At 45.2% G+C, this 18,025-nt stretch overlaps 1 protein-coding gene across 1 annotated transcript in view; it reads right to left on the bottom strand.

Annotated features, from left to right (window-relative positions):
• The window catches only part of LMF2 (lipase maturation factor 2), a 38,646-nt gene that overhangs the window by 9,139 nt on the left and 11,482 nt on the right, over positions 1 to 18,025 (bottom strand). Inside the window, exons 7-11 of the mRNA XM_040343179.1 lie at positions 16,845 to 16,979; positions 7,892 to 7,997; positions 4,695 to 4,791; positions 3,377 to 3,559; positions 247 to 415 (exon numbers count right to left, since the gene is read on the bottom strand). Of these exons, the coding sequence (XP_040199113.1) occupies positions 247 to 415; positions 3,377 to 3,559; positions 4,695 to 4,791; positions 7,892 to 7,997; positions 16,845 to 16,979 (690 nt within the window). The remainder of the gene's footprint in view (positions 1 to 246; positions 416 to 3,376; positions 3,560 to 4,694; positions 4,792 to 7,891; positions 7,998 to 16,844; positions 16,980 to 18,025) is intronic.

Below are 18,025 nucleotides of genomic sequence, written 5' to 3'. Positions count from 1 at the left end.
GATCAGGAGACTGTAGAGCTGCCCAGATTGCTTTTACTAAAAATAAATGGTAAGCTCATGAGCTTGTTATAACCACTTAAAACCAAGAATGTTTTTACACATTTGGTGGTCAGAAAGTTGTGAAAAGTAACAAAAAATGAATTGTTAACTTTTGGCCCTGAGTCAAAGACACAGCAAAAAAAGGATACGCATTACAGATGTTACAGAAACCATTATCAACTTCACCTAGTGTTCTCTATAGCTTACCATCCTTGTTTCCCTGTAGAAGTTGATGAACAAAGCTGGTAAACCATGGACTCTGTGACTGAGGTCCAAGAGCTGCAAACCACATCTGCCAGTCCAAGCGAGGCTGGTGAGGAGTGAGGATTGGAGGAGCTGCACTTATATTTCCTGGCTTATACATGAATTCTATTTCCTGTGGGAAGATTAGGTATTACAAAAATGAATAAGACAAAGCTAGTCTGAGCAGTCAAACAATTCTAATTCTTCATTTTTTATCATTCCAGGATTAACGATGAACTCTGGGCACAAAAGCTTTGATTTAATGGATATTCCTCAATAGCCACAACGGATATAAATACACTCAATATGCACCAAATGCCTTTATAAAATTGTGATGATTACTGCCTTGCTAGAAATAGCGGTGACATCACTGTACTGTGCACAGTCTGTGCAGAAGGCAGAGCTGTGAACGGGACCTAGCAAGTCCTCCTCCTATGAACTGCCTGCAGAAAACTACAGGGGGTGGGTACAAGACCAATCACCATGCACAAGGTGAAAGTGCAGCAGTGACTGGTCTTTATTACAGGAAGCTCCTGCTCAGAGGCAAGGTTTCACACCGATTACTGGGAGGAAATACACAAAGCACACCAAGAACATATTACACTTGTATTTGGACAATATTTGCTTATGCCAAAGTTCAGCTTTAAAAAGGAGGTAGTAAAACCCGCTTGGCAATTTTTACCTATTGGTAAGCCTATAAGGCTTACCTGTAGGTAAAATTAATATCTCCTAAACCATTTAGGAGATATACCCCCTTGATGCAGCCGGTGATATCACCGGGGCATGTGCTCTGAAGATCCAGCATACCTTGCAAGAACTTAAAAGCTTTGAGCTGGAACCGAGGGCATCAGCGTGCCTTTTTTTTTTTTAACATCACGTCGGGAACATCCTTATGTGATGATTTTTTTAAATCGGTGGGTGTCTATGCTGGAGCTCAGTGGGCAGTGTCGTGATGTCACAAGATTCCCCCGCCCACCTCTACACTCTCCTACTCCTGAGTAACATCCAGTCAAAACTCAGGAAAGGCACCACATGACTTCAGCATGCTCAATCATGTAAAGGTGTGGAGCAGCCAACCCTGGGAGAGCTGAAGGAGGAGGGATATGAAGCTGGAATCTTCACACTCTTGGTGAAAACCCTTAGCGCCAAAGCCAGGCCGAAAGGGAGGGCCACAAATTGAAAGTGGTCCTCCCCGACCGCAAAGCGCAGACCCCACCACCGTGAACATGGAGCGGGCCACAGCCTCAGCTCTCCTACCTGCGGGGTCCTTGAAAGCGGGAGCCCCCTCCACAGGTAACGTGGTAGCTTTGTTCAGTCTAGACACAGGGGGGTCCACTGACGGAGGAGAGGTCCATTTTTTCAGGAAATCCTCCTAAAAAGCATAACGGACCGCAAAGCATTTCGGAACAGAAAACAAATTTTGCGGCCTATCCCATTCCTTGTACAAATTTTTTTCCAGATAAGGAACACAAGGAAACACTTTTGCAGTGCGGGCCGGCTTGCGGAACCCAAAAGGGACCGACATTGCTGATGTCTCCGCCGAATCCTCCATTTTCTGAGTATCCCGCACCGCAGTGATAAGAGCTCCCACTAGCGCCCTATCATGCGCCGACCCTGATGCAGAGTCATCCTCACTGTCCGTGTGGACTAGGCCTGCATCCTCGGACACCTCGGGAGCAGTAGCTGGGCCCGATTCCGTGTCAGAGGCATCCCCAGAAGAAGGCAGGGGGGGGGGGGGTGTTTTACCTCCCCTCTGTCCACGCGCCGCTTCTAACCTGGCAACAAATGCCTCTAGGACTGCCGTCATAGCATCCACAGAGGTCGCAGGTACAGGGGCACTAAGGGTTAACTTCCGGCATGTCTGGGGGAGAAGCGTCCGGTTCAGACGCCATGCTGACCCCCCCCTCCCTTTTGCCACCCTTTGAATGCAAGGCAGACCCACAGGCCACCCTCCCGGCCACAGCAGAGAACAGGGGACCCCCCCAAAGGACTCACCACCTGACCAGGCCTGTACCACTGCTGTCTGCCTCCCAGAGTGCTGCTCCGTGCTGTACCGTCCCTGAGGAGTGTGCTGGAGCCGTTCGCGACGATTTTACAGCCACTAGAGGCAAAAGCACCTTCCAAAATGGCCACCGACATGCAAGCAGAGCATGTGGGCTACAAGCAAATGGCCGCCGATCTCCAATAAAGGCGCCCGGCGCCGCCAAAATGGCGGCAGCGATTGTGCAGTAAAAGCAGACACATCAGCAAAAACCTTGGATCTCCGGGCAGAACCCCCCACCCTCCCGCACACATGGCAGCGTAAAATAAACACAAACAGCACCCCCAATAGCAGACACAGCCCCCAGCCACAGGATGGAGCCCCCCAGGCGGACCCCCCCCACCCAGAATGGAGGGAGAGAGAGAGGAAAGCAGGACGGACCCCCAATCGACCTCACCAGGATTGCCCAGCCGCACCACCCTGCCAAAGCAAGGGGACTGCTACTTACCCGTCCTGCGACCACCGGCTGGAGGCATCCTGGACGGAACCAACGTCCGCGCAGTTACGGCATGGCTGTCATATGTGTGCCCTGGAGCATATAGCTCACCGGCCACCCCTGGAGCAACGGGGCATGTCGTGGATGGCCCAGCGCATAGCTAAAAGGCCGGCACACGCTCGATGGCCGAAACTGGGAGGGGACGGACTACAAGGATCGAGGATCCAGCCTGTCACCCAGTCAGCAATTGATTGTAAATCGCAGGATCCAAACAAAAAAAAAAAAAAATGCAGATAAAAACAAACCGAAAAGCAAAAAAAAATTGCAAAAATCCCCAGAACACATGGGCCCAGAGGAGCCATTTCATTCTTCTTTGCTAGGCAGAAAAAAAACTGAGGCTGCAGAGCAGAGAGTGGGGGATGTACCCAGGGGAACCGCCCCCTGAGAAGTACTGTGTGGAGAGGTACTGTGTGGAGTGTTTAACACTTAACATGCTGTTTTTCTGCCTAATTAATCTCCTAGAAGGAGGATAATACCCCAAGGTCAATATGCTGTGTCCGTCCATGAACGGAAGAGAAATACCTTTTTTTTTTTTTTAAAACAAAATCCATATTTACCGTCCAAGTCTCTTTGTCATAACTTCCTTCTACAACAACTTCTGGTCGGCCACCAACACCAGTCATTCTTCTAAACAAGCCATACGAGTTCACCAGCTGGTATTTGTCCACTTTATTGAACATACGATGAACAGATGGCCAGAGCTGACCATTGGACTCAAAGTCGATATATGTGTAGGGTACCTGAAAAAATGAAATAAAAACGGGTTAAGAGCTGGCTGAATCCTGCTGAAACGTCACTATATTTAGCATGAAAGTCACGCTTTTTACATTCCGATGAGAAAATACATGGGCTGGGAGAAATTTCAATACATGAAAATCTCAGCACGTTATACTGGGAGTTTCAAGGCAATACGCAAACAGTTTGGACTAGAATTCTAAATTAAAGTTCTGTGCTTGCTAATACTGCAAGGAATGTAAAAATGAAACAACTTATTTTAGTGCTAGACAATTTAATTTAGAAAGTGTAAAAACATTATTGCCACGACACAAACATGTAGAACACTTAAAATTTTTACTTAAAAAATAAATAAAAATAAAGTAATTTCCAGGCTGGGCACAAGCTTTTCTCCTGACAGTCTTTGGCAGACAAAGGCAACTGCACCAGACAGTTTGTTTGGGCATGAAAACCGATGCTCACTACTGCATTCATCCCTTGGCGTTTTGAGAATGTGCACAAAATTATACTTCATTTTGTGCATTTGGGCATGTATTTTTCACCACATGCATAGGGGCAGCCCATTGATCCCAACAGGCTGCCATACACACATCGTATTTACTCACGTAGTCTTGAGTGCCGAGCTTGGCGCATTGTTTGTCGAGCATTTTAATGCGCTTCTACTTGTTGCGTTTGGGGTTCCATAACAATGAATGGCACTGCAAGCAACGCGTTTTTTGCACGTTTTAATGTGCGCCAGCTTGCCACGTTTAGGGTACCCTCAACTATCAATGGCACCGCAAGCCTGACAAGCCGTTTTTACTCATTTCAGAAACACATGCAAAAATTTTACATTTGGGTGCGTTTACAAAACACTTAGGTGTGAATGGAGTCTCAAGGGGCAAGGGCTATAACATGGAGGGAGTAAGCCAAGCTGCTGGGTAGAAATATTACTTCATTAACACTACTGATGCCCCAAGCATTACTCTACTTCTGACGGAATGTTCAAGCAAAACTGCTCTTAATAAAATGACTAGCATCTGTTTTCTACAACACAATTTAGAATCCAAATGAGAAACGGAAGCCCACTTTTTATTCTTTTGATAGAAAGGTGGAGTTGTACTGGCTGGAGACAATTAACCTTAATTTATAGTATCTTACCAAGCTGACAGCAAACATGCCAACTGCTGCAAAAGAGAAAATAACCCATTGCAACGTTGTCCAAAACTTCCAGAAAATGCCACGAACAGATGCACTCCTGATAAAAATAGAAACAAGGATTAAGACACCTCGGGTTTATTATATAGAGTTTATACAAAATGCATAGCAAAAATAATTTGCCTTACTAATGCCTAGTCTACCCAAAATGGTCTGCTTTTAGGGAGGATACAATAATCAACCAGAATCTCCAAAACTCATGCTCCCTTCTGCGTTGCATTGGCCTTGGAGTACTCATTATGGATCCAGAAGCATATGGCCACGTGGTTGGATGATGAGAGATAAATTGCATAACTGTATAGTCCTGTTACAGACATTCTGGGCTGGAATATTCCATCAGCAGGCCTTTCCTGTCCAATTCTGCTCTACTAAAGAAATAGGAAAGGATTTAGTCTCCCGCCGGAGGCTTTTTTTTTTTCTGGACGTGCTAGCTTATCTCAAAAGGACAAACGTGACTTTAGTGGTGTTGGGAGTGGTGATGTAGACCTTTAACCCCAAGGTCAATTTCCTTGGTTGTGTTATAGGAATAGAGAATTGAACAGGTTTGGGTTAGGTGGCGGGGAATGTTTTATGCTTTACCCATTCTCTTCCGGAGGGGTTCGATATGGGTATTTTGGATAGTTTGTTTTACAATGCTTGAGATGGTGGGGACTTGACTTTGGAGCTTTCCGTTAAAATATCTGATTAGACAACCATGTCACAGTTGATTAAAAAAAAAAAGTTCATGCAATGTCTGGGGCTTAAATTCAAAAGGTTTAGCGTTCATTTTTGATTATGTAAAGAAGCACAAGCCTCATTATTTTGCTTCAAGAGACACCTTTGTAGGGCTCCAGAGTCATGGCCTTAAGACGTGCTAATATTGCTCAAGTGTGTCATGCTGGGTACTCAACTTAATCTAGAGGGGTGGCCATTTTGATTACCAAGTCTCTAAATATAAATATATGAATCAAGACTGATCCAGGAGGGAGGTATGTTATTGTGGTGTGTAAAATTCTGAATACCTGTTTAACCACAGTTAGTCTATATATTCCTCCTCCTTTCTCCTTTAAGGTACTGGAAAAGACACTTTCAGAGGTGATCTCGCTGGCGGAGGGGCCATTTCAATGTGGTCTCCAACGTCGGCATGGATGTTTGTCTGGGTCTCCACTGGTTTTGGAGACATGGCTGGAGCATTACGCTCTAGTGGATGCTTGGAGACAGAAACATCCAGCGGTCAGGGAATTTTCTATATATCTATATCTAAGGAGGTTAGAACCTTTTTTAGGAGTTTAGATGCTGATGCAAAGAAACTGGAGGAACAAATCGCTCAGGCAGGAACGTTCCTATTTGAGCGACCCTTCCTCATATAATTATAGGACCTGGCAAGAATGTTTGTTCTTATCGCTTACCTATGGCGGAGCGGTCTAGTAAAGGCCAACTGCATCAAGTAGACGGATATTTGAATTTGGAGATAAGAATGGTTGTCTTAGCATTTCTGGCCAGGCCAGTTTATACTCCAATTTCGATACTGCAAATTCGTAACTCTTATGGGCTCTTGGTTGAGGATTCACAGAAAATTCTATCGACGTTTAAACAGTTTTAGAGTTCTTTGTATATCAGTTTTAGGGAGGGTTACGGATGATGCTCTGAAGGAGTATTTGGCGTCTATTAAGCTACCCACCCTGCTCCATAAATCCCCAGGGTTAGATTGGAATCCAATAGAATGTTATTGGATGTACAGGGATGTGCTGGTACCTTATCTTTAACAAGTTTTTAATTATCCAGAAAGTAAGGGGTGTTACCACCAGTGTTTTAAGTAACAGCGTTCAAAAAGAATAAACTAGCAAACATAATATTAAACATGTATATAAAAATAAAAAGGAAAATGTATGGGGGAAAAAAAAAAAAAGTGGGAATTACTGTTACCAACTATAACAAACTGGATGGTCCACTGATATCATTACTTGGCAAATAATGCATTAAAGTATAACTAAAGGATGGAAAAAAAAAAAAAAGTCATCGTTGCCTTTGCCCCGTTAGAACCACATACACACTATTAGATTTTCTACCTATTTTTGTCATCAGATTTACCAAAACCCATGTCGTGCAAGGGCCTGCTTGATTGCATACAAATTGAAACTCTTGAGGTTTGACCTCATATTAGATGGTTTAGTAAATCTGAAAACAAAAATCCGCAGAAAATCTAATAGTGTGGGTTCACACTATACTACAGTAGTACAACCTTTATCCTACTTTGCTCTGCGACATTGGTCCTACATCCATCCGACTTTCATGAAAAGGATACTACTTTGCGATAGTCCGACTTGTTCTTTGACCAATCAAAACAATCCCAGAGAGATAAATTCCTTTTACTGCTGCTGTAATCACAATGTTGGATGTCAAAAGTCGGATGGTAAGGACAAGGATCCTACTTTGATCCGACTTCAATGATATTCAATGGGCTGAAGTAGGATCAAAGTCGGACCAAAGTAGTACAGGGAGCATTTTTAAAGTCGGACCAACATGTGTCGGACCAGTTAAGACGGCTCTCATAGGGAAACATTGATTTTCACACGTCATGAGCTCCCAATGTCGGAGCGTTTGTCGGACCAGTGTGAACCCAGCATTAAGGAGAATCACCCCCTTTACTTGTCCTGGTTACAGTCATAATCAAAAGAATCCCAAAAGTTTTAGATTGACACCAAAACCGTAATAGGGGGTGCACGAGTTTAGTCAAGCCTAGACTAGAATCGTCCAAGACTAGTTCTGGTGACCATGTGATACACCAGGATTCCCTCACTTTGGATAGTTCATCTTTCACGTCCTGTTTTGGCTATGGGACAGGAAGTGAAGGGAAATCTCCCCTATGTGACACAGAGGTTAAACCCCCCCCCAGCCATCTAAAAAGTAATGTTTGCCTTTCCTTACACTTTAAAAGATGGATGGTAACCTTTCCTATGACTTTGATGTTTCTAATTAACTCATATTTGGAGAGAGGGGAAAAAAATAAAATAAAAATTAAATAAATAAATTGATGCTGAAAACTAGCCACCTGGTTTTTAGTAATATTTCCCCTATAGGTAATGTCCACAGAGATACTTTATTCTAAGACAAGATGACAAAGTAATAGCATGCTGTATATTTACTAGTGTTGTACTCACCTGTACATGCCTTTGAGAATCTCCCAACTTAGGGAAGCAGCTGCTAACCAGATAGATGGAAATGTGAGCGTCCTGAGCCACTGCAGAAAGTCATGATAGGTAAAGGCTGCAAGATAAAGACAAAGATTTATTTTTTGACAGATCTGTCAGGTCACTGGGGAGTGGCTTGCGGGACTGGGGGAGTGGCTTGCGCATGGACGAGTGAGGGAGTAAGCTGGTGAACTCCCGTCCTCCACAGCTCCAGGAGTAAGATTGATGCGGGATTAAATCAGCGGCGGCATCAAGGGCATCAAGGGGGTCTGCATAACCGCCTCCCAGTGCTGCATGTACTGACCTTTCGGCAAAGTGAGACGGAGGAGCGCCTGCGGGATCTGGAGGTCCGGAGCTTGCAGGTAGTCTGCTGCAGCTGACCAGCGGTGCCCGCGGCGTCTTTGTGGAGATTCCGAGGGAGAGGAGAGCGGGCTGTTGGGCTGTTGCTTCCGGGTTGGTGGAGTGTGGAGTGGCGGCGTGCAGAGCGGGACTCTGAGTCTCGCAGGTGGACTGTCAGTATACACCCCCCGGATAGCTACCAATAGCCACCGCGGCTAGCATTAGCAGTACTGCCTGCCCTGTTGCTTGAGACGCCCACGTGAGGAGACGAGAGGTCAGGAGAGCAGGCTTAGTGGCTCTCAGGTCGGAGCAATGAGATTGGGATACAGTCACGTTCAATGAGAGACTATCTGCCCGCTTATAGCAGGTGCCCATCTACCCAATAACTTTAAATATAAACATTCATAAATATTTAATAGTCACCAGCATCAGATATCTGCGGATACTTGTCAATACCTACTGTGGTGGCGGTAAGGGAGAGTTGGGCAACTGGACTACTGGAGCAACCAATGCAGGAGTAGAGTGTCACAGTAAGGGGAATACAAGGGATGCACCCCTGCAAACAGCGTGAGAGCCGGACATCACGGAACGCGGCACTATCAGCACAGTCACAGACACAGACATCAACCCACCCATCAAGACCCGTAGAGCAGCAAGAGATCCAACGGTATTTCTCTCCTATACAAGGGGGGGGCCGCCTCTCTGCAGGTAAGAGTGGGGTGCTGGACGGTAAGGGGCAGACAGCTGGAGGCCTAAAGAGGACTGCTCCCCAATACCAAATGTCTGTTAGATCAGACGTGGAGGCTCTACAGGCTCCACCGCTGGGTCCGCACCCTTCTGCGGTCATGGCGGAAGGAACCGTATCCCCCCCCATACGGGAGGCTGGAGGGCTGAAAAGTGAGATAGATGTATTGAAAACTCTAATTCAAGCTCTCCCCACTAAGGCCGATATTACTGAACTGATTACTAAGGTGGAAGATGCACATGCCAGGGACTTTGAACAGGTCAGAGTTGAAATACAGGAGCTGGAGGCCCGTACTTCAGTGGGGGAGAGTGGGTTGAAGGCTCTGGAAACACGTGTGGGAATGTTAGAGAGCGAGAGGAATATGCAGAGGGATGTGTCGATCTCCCTGCAATTGCAACTGGAAGAACTCCAGGACAGGAGCCGCCGTAATAATGTTCGAGTCCGGGGGGTCCCAGAATCCGCTGACCGGGAGGACTTACATGAGATTATTAAGTCTATCTTGCAGAACTTGATGAAAGAACCCACTGTAGTAAATTATGAGATGGACAGAGTGCATAGGGCCTTAGGTCCTAAATCAAAGGACAATAGCCGCCCCCGGGACGTGATATGCCGCCTACACTATTTTTCCCACAGGGAGGCGATTTTACGGAAGGCTTGGGAGGTCGGATCGATTGACTTTCAAGGGGCCTCTGTGAAGATTTTACCTGATTTATCCAATGCTACCCTTCACAGAAGGGCGCTGCTTCGCCCGGTCTTGGACCGAGTGAAAGCCTGGGGAGGGTCGTATAGATGGAGGTTCCCTATATCAGTGCTTATTAAAAAAGGACAATCATCTTTTTGGCTGCGCTCAAGAGGCGACCTCCCAAGTCTTTTTTCATTTTTGGAAATGGAACCATTTGCAGTCCCCGATTGGCTACAGCTGAACCCCAGAATGGTGGACCTTAAGGGATCCTGAGTTCCGAGGGGGAGGGGTGTAATTGGGTCACCTTTTGACCCCGCTGGAACCCCCTCCCCTCTCTCTCTCGAGTTTCTCTTGGTTCTTTTTGCGCTTTTCCTTGGGACTTCTCCCCTTGGGGGGGGGGGGGGGGGGGGGGGGGGGGGGGTGGGGAGGGAAGTGGAGAGATCAAAGGCAAACATGGTTCTATTTGGGATTAAAGAAACGGCAGAATCTGGTATAATCTGGTAAAGTTTAAGACGGAACTGTCATTTAGATAATTGATATATAGATATGTTAAAACTTTTTTTTTTGTTTGTTGTTTGTTTTTTTTTTTTTACATACATATTTTGGGTGTGTTTTTTTTTTTTTTTATAATTTTTTTTTTTTTTTTTTTTTTTAGAGGCACCAGGGATGAAGTAAATAGGGTTGGGGACGTAGCTGAAGCCACGTCACTTAATGGGGGAGGGGGGGGGGAGGGAATTGGAACTGTAAAGGGATAAGAGGGATACCACTCAATATAACACATATAAGGGGATGAAGGGGAGGGGGGGGCTTATATGCTCTGCCCCTTTTTTTTTTTTTTTTTTTTATCTTTTTTTTGCGACATGTTGATAAAGTGACATGGGGGTGAAGGATGGGTTGGGGGGGGAGTGCATAATATAATGTACAGTAGGGGAGGGGGAGGGCACTAAGGACATAGGTCTCAAGGATATCTAGATCTGCCTGTTGGTATGCTTGAAGATTGTTCGGGGTTATAGGGGGGTTGGGAGGGAGGGAGGATAGGAGGGGAGGTTTAAGGAAGGGTATGAGGGTAATGTCATATTATGTTACAAAATGGTATATTTCATGGCTCCATTTTAAGACGTATACGCCTTGACGGTAGGGGAAAGTATTCCCCTTGCATCTTTTTATTTTACACTGGCTAGAGGTGTCTTATTTTCCTCCTGCTCTCTGTGGTTCCCCAAATCACAGTAAGGAATTAGTGGCTGGGGAAGGATTTAGGGAAGGGTTAAGGGAGGGGGTTCCCCCCTTTCCCTTTTTTTTTCTTTTTTTTTTTTTTTAGAGGCACCGGGGATGAAGTAAATAGGGTTGGGGACGTAGTTGAAGTCACGTCACTTAATAGGCGAGGGGGGGGGAGGGAATTGGAACTGTAAAGGGATAAGAGGGTTATCACTCAAAATAGCACATATAAGGAGATGAATGGGAGGGGGGGCGGGGCCTATATGCTCTAGGGGAGGGGGGGGAGGGAATTGGAACTGTAAAGGGATAAGAGGGCTATCACTCAATATAGCACATATAAGGAGATGAATGGGAGGGGGGCGGGGCTTATATGCTCTGCCTCCTTTTTTTTTTTTACACTAATTTATTCCAGTTTAATTTTGTAACCTGGTCATAAAGAACAGCACATGAAGGTCACGGGGAGATTAGGGAGGGGGGGGGGGTGGATAGGGTGGGAGGTTGCTAGGGAAAGATGGGGGGAGAGAAGGAGGGAGATGGGACAGATGCGGTGCGGTCAGTGTGTACCTTCCCAGGACTCCCCGGGACTCTCCCTCCTCACCAACTGACTGGCAAATAATACAGATATACCAAGAGGGAGCACAGGGAAGCTTGGTTGGAAATGACTGGTTTGAAAATACTAATGAGATAGATAAGTATTGATCTTTATTCATTAAGTATTGTTTTAACACCGAAGGAAGAATCTAAAAGAACAGGCAGAATTCGTCCAAGGGGATTCTAGTTCAGAGGTTAAGACACAAGGCCAAACACAAGGCGTAAAAGTCGAATTTAGGGGAACTTAGGGGAAGGGGGGATTTGGGGTAATTGGGGAGGGGGTGGGCACTATAAGGGGACACCAAAATCTTTTTTTTTTTTTGTTTTTTGTTTTTTTGTCAGATTTTATAAAGTAAAGTTGGTGGATGCCAGAGGTGGTTGTTTTGCCGCTGTATTTTTCTTTCTTTTTTTTTTTTTTCTTCCCTCTCCCTCCTGCTCCTCTCTCCTCAGGGAGGAAGGCTATAATTTCTGGGGGGATTAATCTCCCAATATCAGAAGAAGTGGATGGAAGGAGCTGGGTAGGGGGGCGAGGAGGATCCCTCACTGGGGTCCGCGCAAGTAATCTTCCCCTGTTAGGCCAACACTCATAGGGGCTAGGGGTTGAGAGTGTCTAAAGCTTTGGCTTTGTGGTACACCTGAGGGGGGAGGGAGGTATAAGATCTCCCGCCCGCCGCTCGGTGATATCAGTTTAGAAGAGGGGTTTTCCTTTCTTCTCTTTTTCTTCTTATTTTAATTTTTTTATTTTGGGAGGTTGGGAGGGGGGTGGTATTAAAATTTTTTTTTTTTTTTTCTTTTCTCTCTTTTTTCTTTCTTTTTTCTTCTCTTTCTGTGTCTCCCCCGCGGCCCCCACGGTTGTGCTTTGACCTGACCTGGTGGGTCCTGAGGGATCCTCTGGGGGCTCGTTTCTGGTTTCAGAGATGGACCCACTGGTAGTGATTTCAATTAATGCTAAGGGCCTAAACATACCCGAAAAAAGGAGGATCTTGGTTCAGGACCTGAAGAAAAGGGGTTGTAATATCGCTTTGGTACAAGAGACCCATTTTAGGACAGGGGGGCCATCCTTCCTTGCAAGTAGACCCTTCCCGGTGGCATACCACGCGACGAACCCAGAGGCTAGAAAGGGGGGAGTGTCTATTCTAATCTCAAACAATACCCCATGGTCACTGACAGAGTCTTTGGTTGACCCGGGAGGTCAATACCTGGCCCTGAAAGGGACCATAGGTGGTACGATAATAACCCTTGCCACTTTTTACTCCCCTAATACATCTCAAGACCGCTTCCTGAGAAGATTTTTAGACAAACTGGCAGACTTTCAGGAAGGACAGTTGATAATGGGAGGAGATCTGAACATGCCATTATATCCAGAGTTAGATACTTCTTCTGGTGGTTCATCAGTTACGGGGGGAACCCGTAAGAGAGTCCTACAGATGTTGCAACAGGCAAGGCTGATAGATATATGGCGATTGATGCACCCAGGGGAACGAGATTACTCCTTCTATTCCATCCCACATAAAAGGTATTCGCGTATAGACTATTATCTCATTCCACACAACCAACTGCACTCTGTAAAGGAGGTTGTAATTGGAGAAATTACATGGACAGACCATGCCCCAATTATTTTAAAATATGCGTTGGGGGACTCACGTCCAGTGGGTGCCGGGTCATGGAGATTGAATGAAAGTTTGTTGCAGGAGGAGGTTGTACTAGAAGAGGTGCGGAAGGAACTAAAGTGGTACTTTGAGGCAAATGTGACCCCCAATTGCGACTTGGGAGTGGTGTGGGAGGCCCATAAGGCGGTGATAAGGGGGATACTAATGAAGCATGGGGCGAGGATAAAAAGAGAGAGGGAGACAAAGATAACAACTCTTATGACAGAAATTGTAAACCTGGAGACAAAACACAAACAGAACCCTAACCCTGCGTTGGAACGGGATCTACGGGGAGCGCGTAGACAAATCACAGAACTACTTTTAAAACGGGCCAAATGGGCAATACAAAATGGCAGAAGACAGAATTACGAATTTGGTAATAAAAGTGGGAAACAACTGGCCAGGGCTCTAAAGGAACAACAGACTAAAACCTATATCCCGATGATACAGGGCACAGAGGGGGAGAAAATTGTGCTGCCTAGAGAGATAGCAGGGAGATTTGGGGATTTTTATGGCTCCCTATATAATTTGCAAACAAGCTCTCAAGACCAGGTGAAAATGGGTGACTATATAGCAACCTCAGGTACCCCCAGCTTAACATCAGAAATGAGCCAGGAAATGGAAAAACCTATCACAATAGAAGAATTACAGGAGGTAGTGAAAAAGGGGAAGGGAGGGAAAGCACCTGGGCCAGACGGTTATAACATTCATTATTACAGAGTTTTTATGCCCGAACTGGGTTTATTTATGGTGAGACTGTTCAATGGTTTAGGGGACTCTGGTTCCTTCCATAACGAATCGCTAAAAGCAGTGATAGCTGTGATCCCCAAGGAAGGAAAGGATCCTTCCCAATGTGGGAGTTATAGACCAATTTCTTTACTGAATGAAGACATGAAGCTCTTTGCCAAGATTTTGGCAGGGCGGATACAGCAGAAGATATCAGGACTTGTCCATAAAGATCAGGTGGGTTTCGTGCAGACGCGGGAAGCCCGAGACAATACGGTCAAGACCCTGAATCTGATCCACCTGGTGGGTACCACCCGAACCCCTTGTGTCTTTTTAGGAACAGATGCAGAGAAAGCATTTGACCGGATTAACTGGCAATTTATGTTTGCGGTACTAAGACACATGGGGTTCGGGAGGAAGATGCAGCGATGGATCGCAAGTAATTATACACAACCAACGGCCCAGGTTAGAGTGAATGGAACACTATCACCTCCCTTTAAACTCTCAAACGGGACAAGGCAGGGTTGCCCCCTATCACCGTTATTGTTCGCCCTGACTGTTGAACCGCTGCTGAGCCGGATTCGACTGAACCCTGATATTAAGGGGGTGTCTTTGAAAGGTACAGAATACAAAATTTCAGCTTATGCTGACGACATGATGTTTAGTGTGACCAGCCCGATGGAATCCCTTCCTAACCTGGAACAAGAGCTAAGTGTGTATGGAGAGCTGTCAAATTTCAAGATTAACTACGATAAATCAGAGGCGATGGGAGTGGCGATCCCGGAGAGAGAATTAAGGATATTGAAATCAAAATTTAGATTTAAATGGTCCGATACCTCTCTTACGTACTTGGGGACCTCTATTCCGGCGGACTTAACACAAGTTTTTAAACTTAATTTTCTGCCCTTGCTGGTCAAAACACGGGCCCTCCTGGATGGTTGGCGGAGGGGATTCCATTCATGGCTTGGAAGATCTAGCATCATTAAAATGAGCATACTACCTAAATTTCTGTACCTTTTTCAGACCCTCCCGATTGAAATACCCAGATCCTTTTTTAGGCAAGCACAGTCCCTTATTAGTGGGTTTATATGGGCAAACAAACGTCCAAGAATTAAGGCCCGTATAATCTCACTGGCCAAACGGGATGGAGGAATAGCTGCACCAGACATCTATCGCTATTATCAAGCGGCATTACTGTGCCGACTTATTGATTGGAGTCGGCATGCTGGAGAAAAGTTATGGCCGGGGTTGGAGCAGGATCAATGCGACAGTAACTTGCAGCGGGCGGCATGGTGTTACCGGGGGCTTCCATCAGATACCAAGAGCCATCCGTTGATAGGCCCCACCCTGCGGGTAGCACATAGGCTGTTCGTGAGGGGGGTACTGTCCACGGAGGACTCACCACTTTTTCCAATTTTGGGAAACCCGCAGTTTGAACCAGGGTTAATGAACGGACCCTTTAGTAAACTGATGGAGCAAGGGTGGTTCCAAGCATCGCACTTTTTGAGGGAAGGTGGATGGATTACCAGGCAGGAGTTGGAAGGGGAAGTCTTTCCTTACCAGTTGGATTTCTGGAGATCTCTCCAATTGCGTCATTTTCTGGACTCTCTAAAACCGGCAGCTAGATATGGTCGAAGAATGACACGGTTCGAGAGATACTGTAGTGGGGGAGGGATCTTACGACACTCCCTATCAAGAATTGGTGAATTATTAAATACCCCAACAGAGGATGATCAAATGCCCTTCTTTAATAGGTGGGAACGGGATTTGGGAAAACCCTTCACAGAAGATCAAAAGACTAAGATAGTAAGAAATATCTTTGAAACATCCATGTGTATAAAGACACAAGAGATGAACTATAAAATACTATCTCAGTGGTATCGGACCCCGGAGATACTGAATAAATGTTTCCCAGAAACAACAGACAGGTGCTGGAGATGTGGTAAGAAAGGAGGTACCCTAAGGCATATCTTTTGGGCCTGTCCCAAGATTCTAAGCTATTGGAGAAAGGTCAGGGAAATAACCCAAAGATTTTGTAGGGAACAATTACCAGAGGAGTGGTCTTTTTTTATATTACAAAATGTGGAGATATCAGTGAGGCAATACAGGAAATCAGTCGTGTGCCATCTATTGAACGCGGCCCGGGCTTGCATCCCAGGACTGTGGAAGCGGGCACGGGCCCCATCCGTAAAGATGTGGCTTACTAGAGTGGAAGACCTGAATAGAATGGAGGACCTAGTATGGACCTCAAGGCAGAAGCGGAAGATATATCTAGAAACATGGGAGGAATGGAATATATTTAGATATTCGGAGGAGGGAAAGGCCCTGATGGATGCGGATTGAGAAGGGGGGGCCGCTGTGGGGTCAGGGGGGGAGACAAACTTTCTTCTTTGCTTTCCTTTTTTTTTTTTTTTTGGTTTTTGTTTTTAGTGTGTTTTTTTTGGGGGGACAGATTACGGAAGGGGGGTATAAGGGAGGTAAAGTAAAGCGAAACAGAGAGAGACAGTTTAATTGCCCTGATTCTGGCGGGACATGGGGATCCCGCTAGGAAAGGGACAAATAGTATTATTGCAAAGAAGGTGTTATCAGATCAAAGAGCGGCCCTCAAATAACAGATAGAGGGGAAGGGAATTAGGATAAGATAAGAATACCTAAAATGTATGGCGATTGTTTTCTTCCTTGTGTATTCATGGGAATGATATGTTGGGGAAATGTTTCTTTGAGTTCTATTTTTCTTGTTTTGATGAATTGTATGTTGATATCCCTGACTTATGTAAATGAGAGGGTTAAACCAGAGGAATGCCTCTCGGGTCTTTGTGAATTTCTGTTTTTTGCTGTTTAAAATCAAATAAAGGATGATTAAAAGAAAAAAAATAAAAATTGTTGGTCTGTATTAAACAAAAAAAAATAAATAAAAAAAAAATAAAACTATTCTGAAACTTAATCTGTCAAGCAAAAATATAATGGGCCACTTACCAGTTTTGGATTCCACAGTATAGTTCTCCAAGTTGATTTGAAGATCAAAATATTTAACAGTCCAGAAAGCAAGTAAACCGAAAACAAAGAGATCCAAGAGCACAACAAATAAAGACTTTACAGAGAACCCCCGACCTGTAAAAAGAAAACCACCAAAACAGGCACATAATTAATAGATGTAAACCTGAGCCTAATCCCATCTGTACATCATGTGCATTCAAGTACTGGCTTACCCGTCTTCATGGGAGAAATCATGGAGATTTACTAAAACTGGTGCACACAGAATCTTGAGCAGCTGTGCATAGTAACCAGCTTCTAGGTTTATTTGCTAAAGCGGAATTGAACAAGCTGAAAGTGATTGCAAAATATCTTTTTTTTCCCAATAAAAACATGTTATACTTACCACCTCCTCTGTGCAGTTGGATTTGCACAGAGCAGCCCAGATCATCCTCGTCTCGGGTGCCTCTTCGGTGCTCCTGGCTCCTCCTACCTGTTGAGTGCCCCCACAAGCAAGCAGCTTGCTATGGGGCACCCAAGCCGAGTCACAGCTCCGTGCGTCCATTCAGAGACAGAGCTGCGGTCCAGCCCCGCTCCTCCGATTGGCTGACTGACAGCAGCGGGAGCCAATTGCGCTACTGATGTATCTTGGCCAATCAGTCTCGGACATCTGCGACACTCATGGAAAATCGCAGGACAGATAGGGGACTCAGGTAATTAGAGGGTGCCAGAGCGGCTGTTTTTTTTATTTTTATCTTCATGCATGAGGATAAAAACTTTGACTTTACAACTCCTTGAAGTTGGATGCCGATTGGTTACTAAATTTAGGGTTTTCCCGATACCACTTTTTACCGATGAAACTCGCCGATACGAATACCGATACTTTTTTTTAATCTCATGTGACAGCAGCACATGTGTCAGTAGTTTTTTTTTTATCTTTAACAATTTGTTTTAAAATTTTTACAATATTTTTTTTATTTATAATGCTTTCTTTTTTTTTTTGGGGGGGGGGGGGGGGTTGGACCGTGTCAGTGTGTTTTTTCTTTTCTTTTTTTCTTTTATATTTTCTACAATCTTTTTTTTTTTTTTTTATTATTCTTTATTTTATTTTTTTCAGCCCTGTTGGGGGGTTTTGGTGAGATATCAGGGGTCTTAACAGACCTCTGACATCTCCCCTTTGAGAG

Source organism: Rana temporaria, chromosome 3, assembly GCF_905171775.1.
Source record: "Rana temporaria chromosome 3, aRanTem1.1, whole genome shotgun sequence".
Classification (NCBI taxonomy): domain Eukaryota; kingdom Metazoa; phylum Chordata; class Amphibia; order Anura; family Ranidae; genus Rana; species Rana temporaria.
Note: the sequence above shows the minus strand (reverse complement) of the source record. Positions and strands in the feature narration are given on the sequence as shown.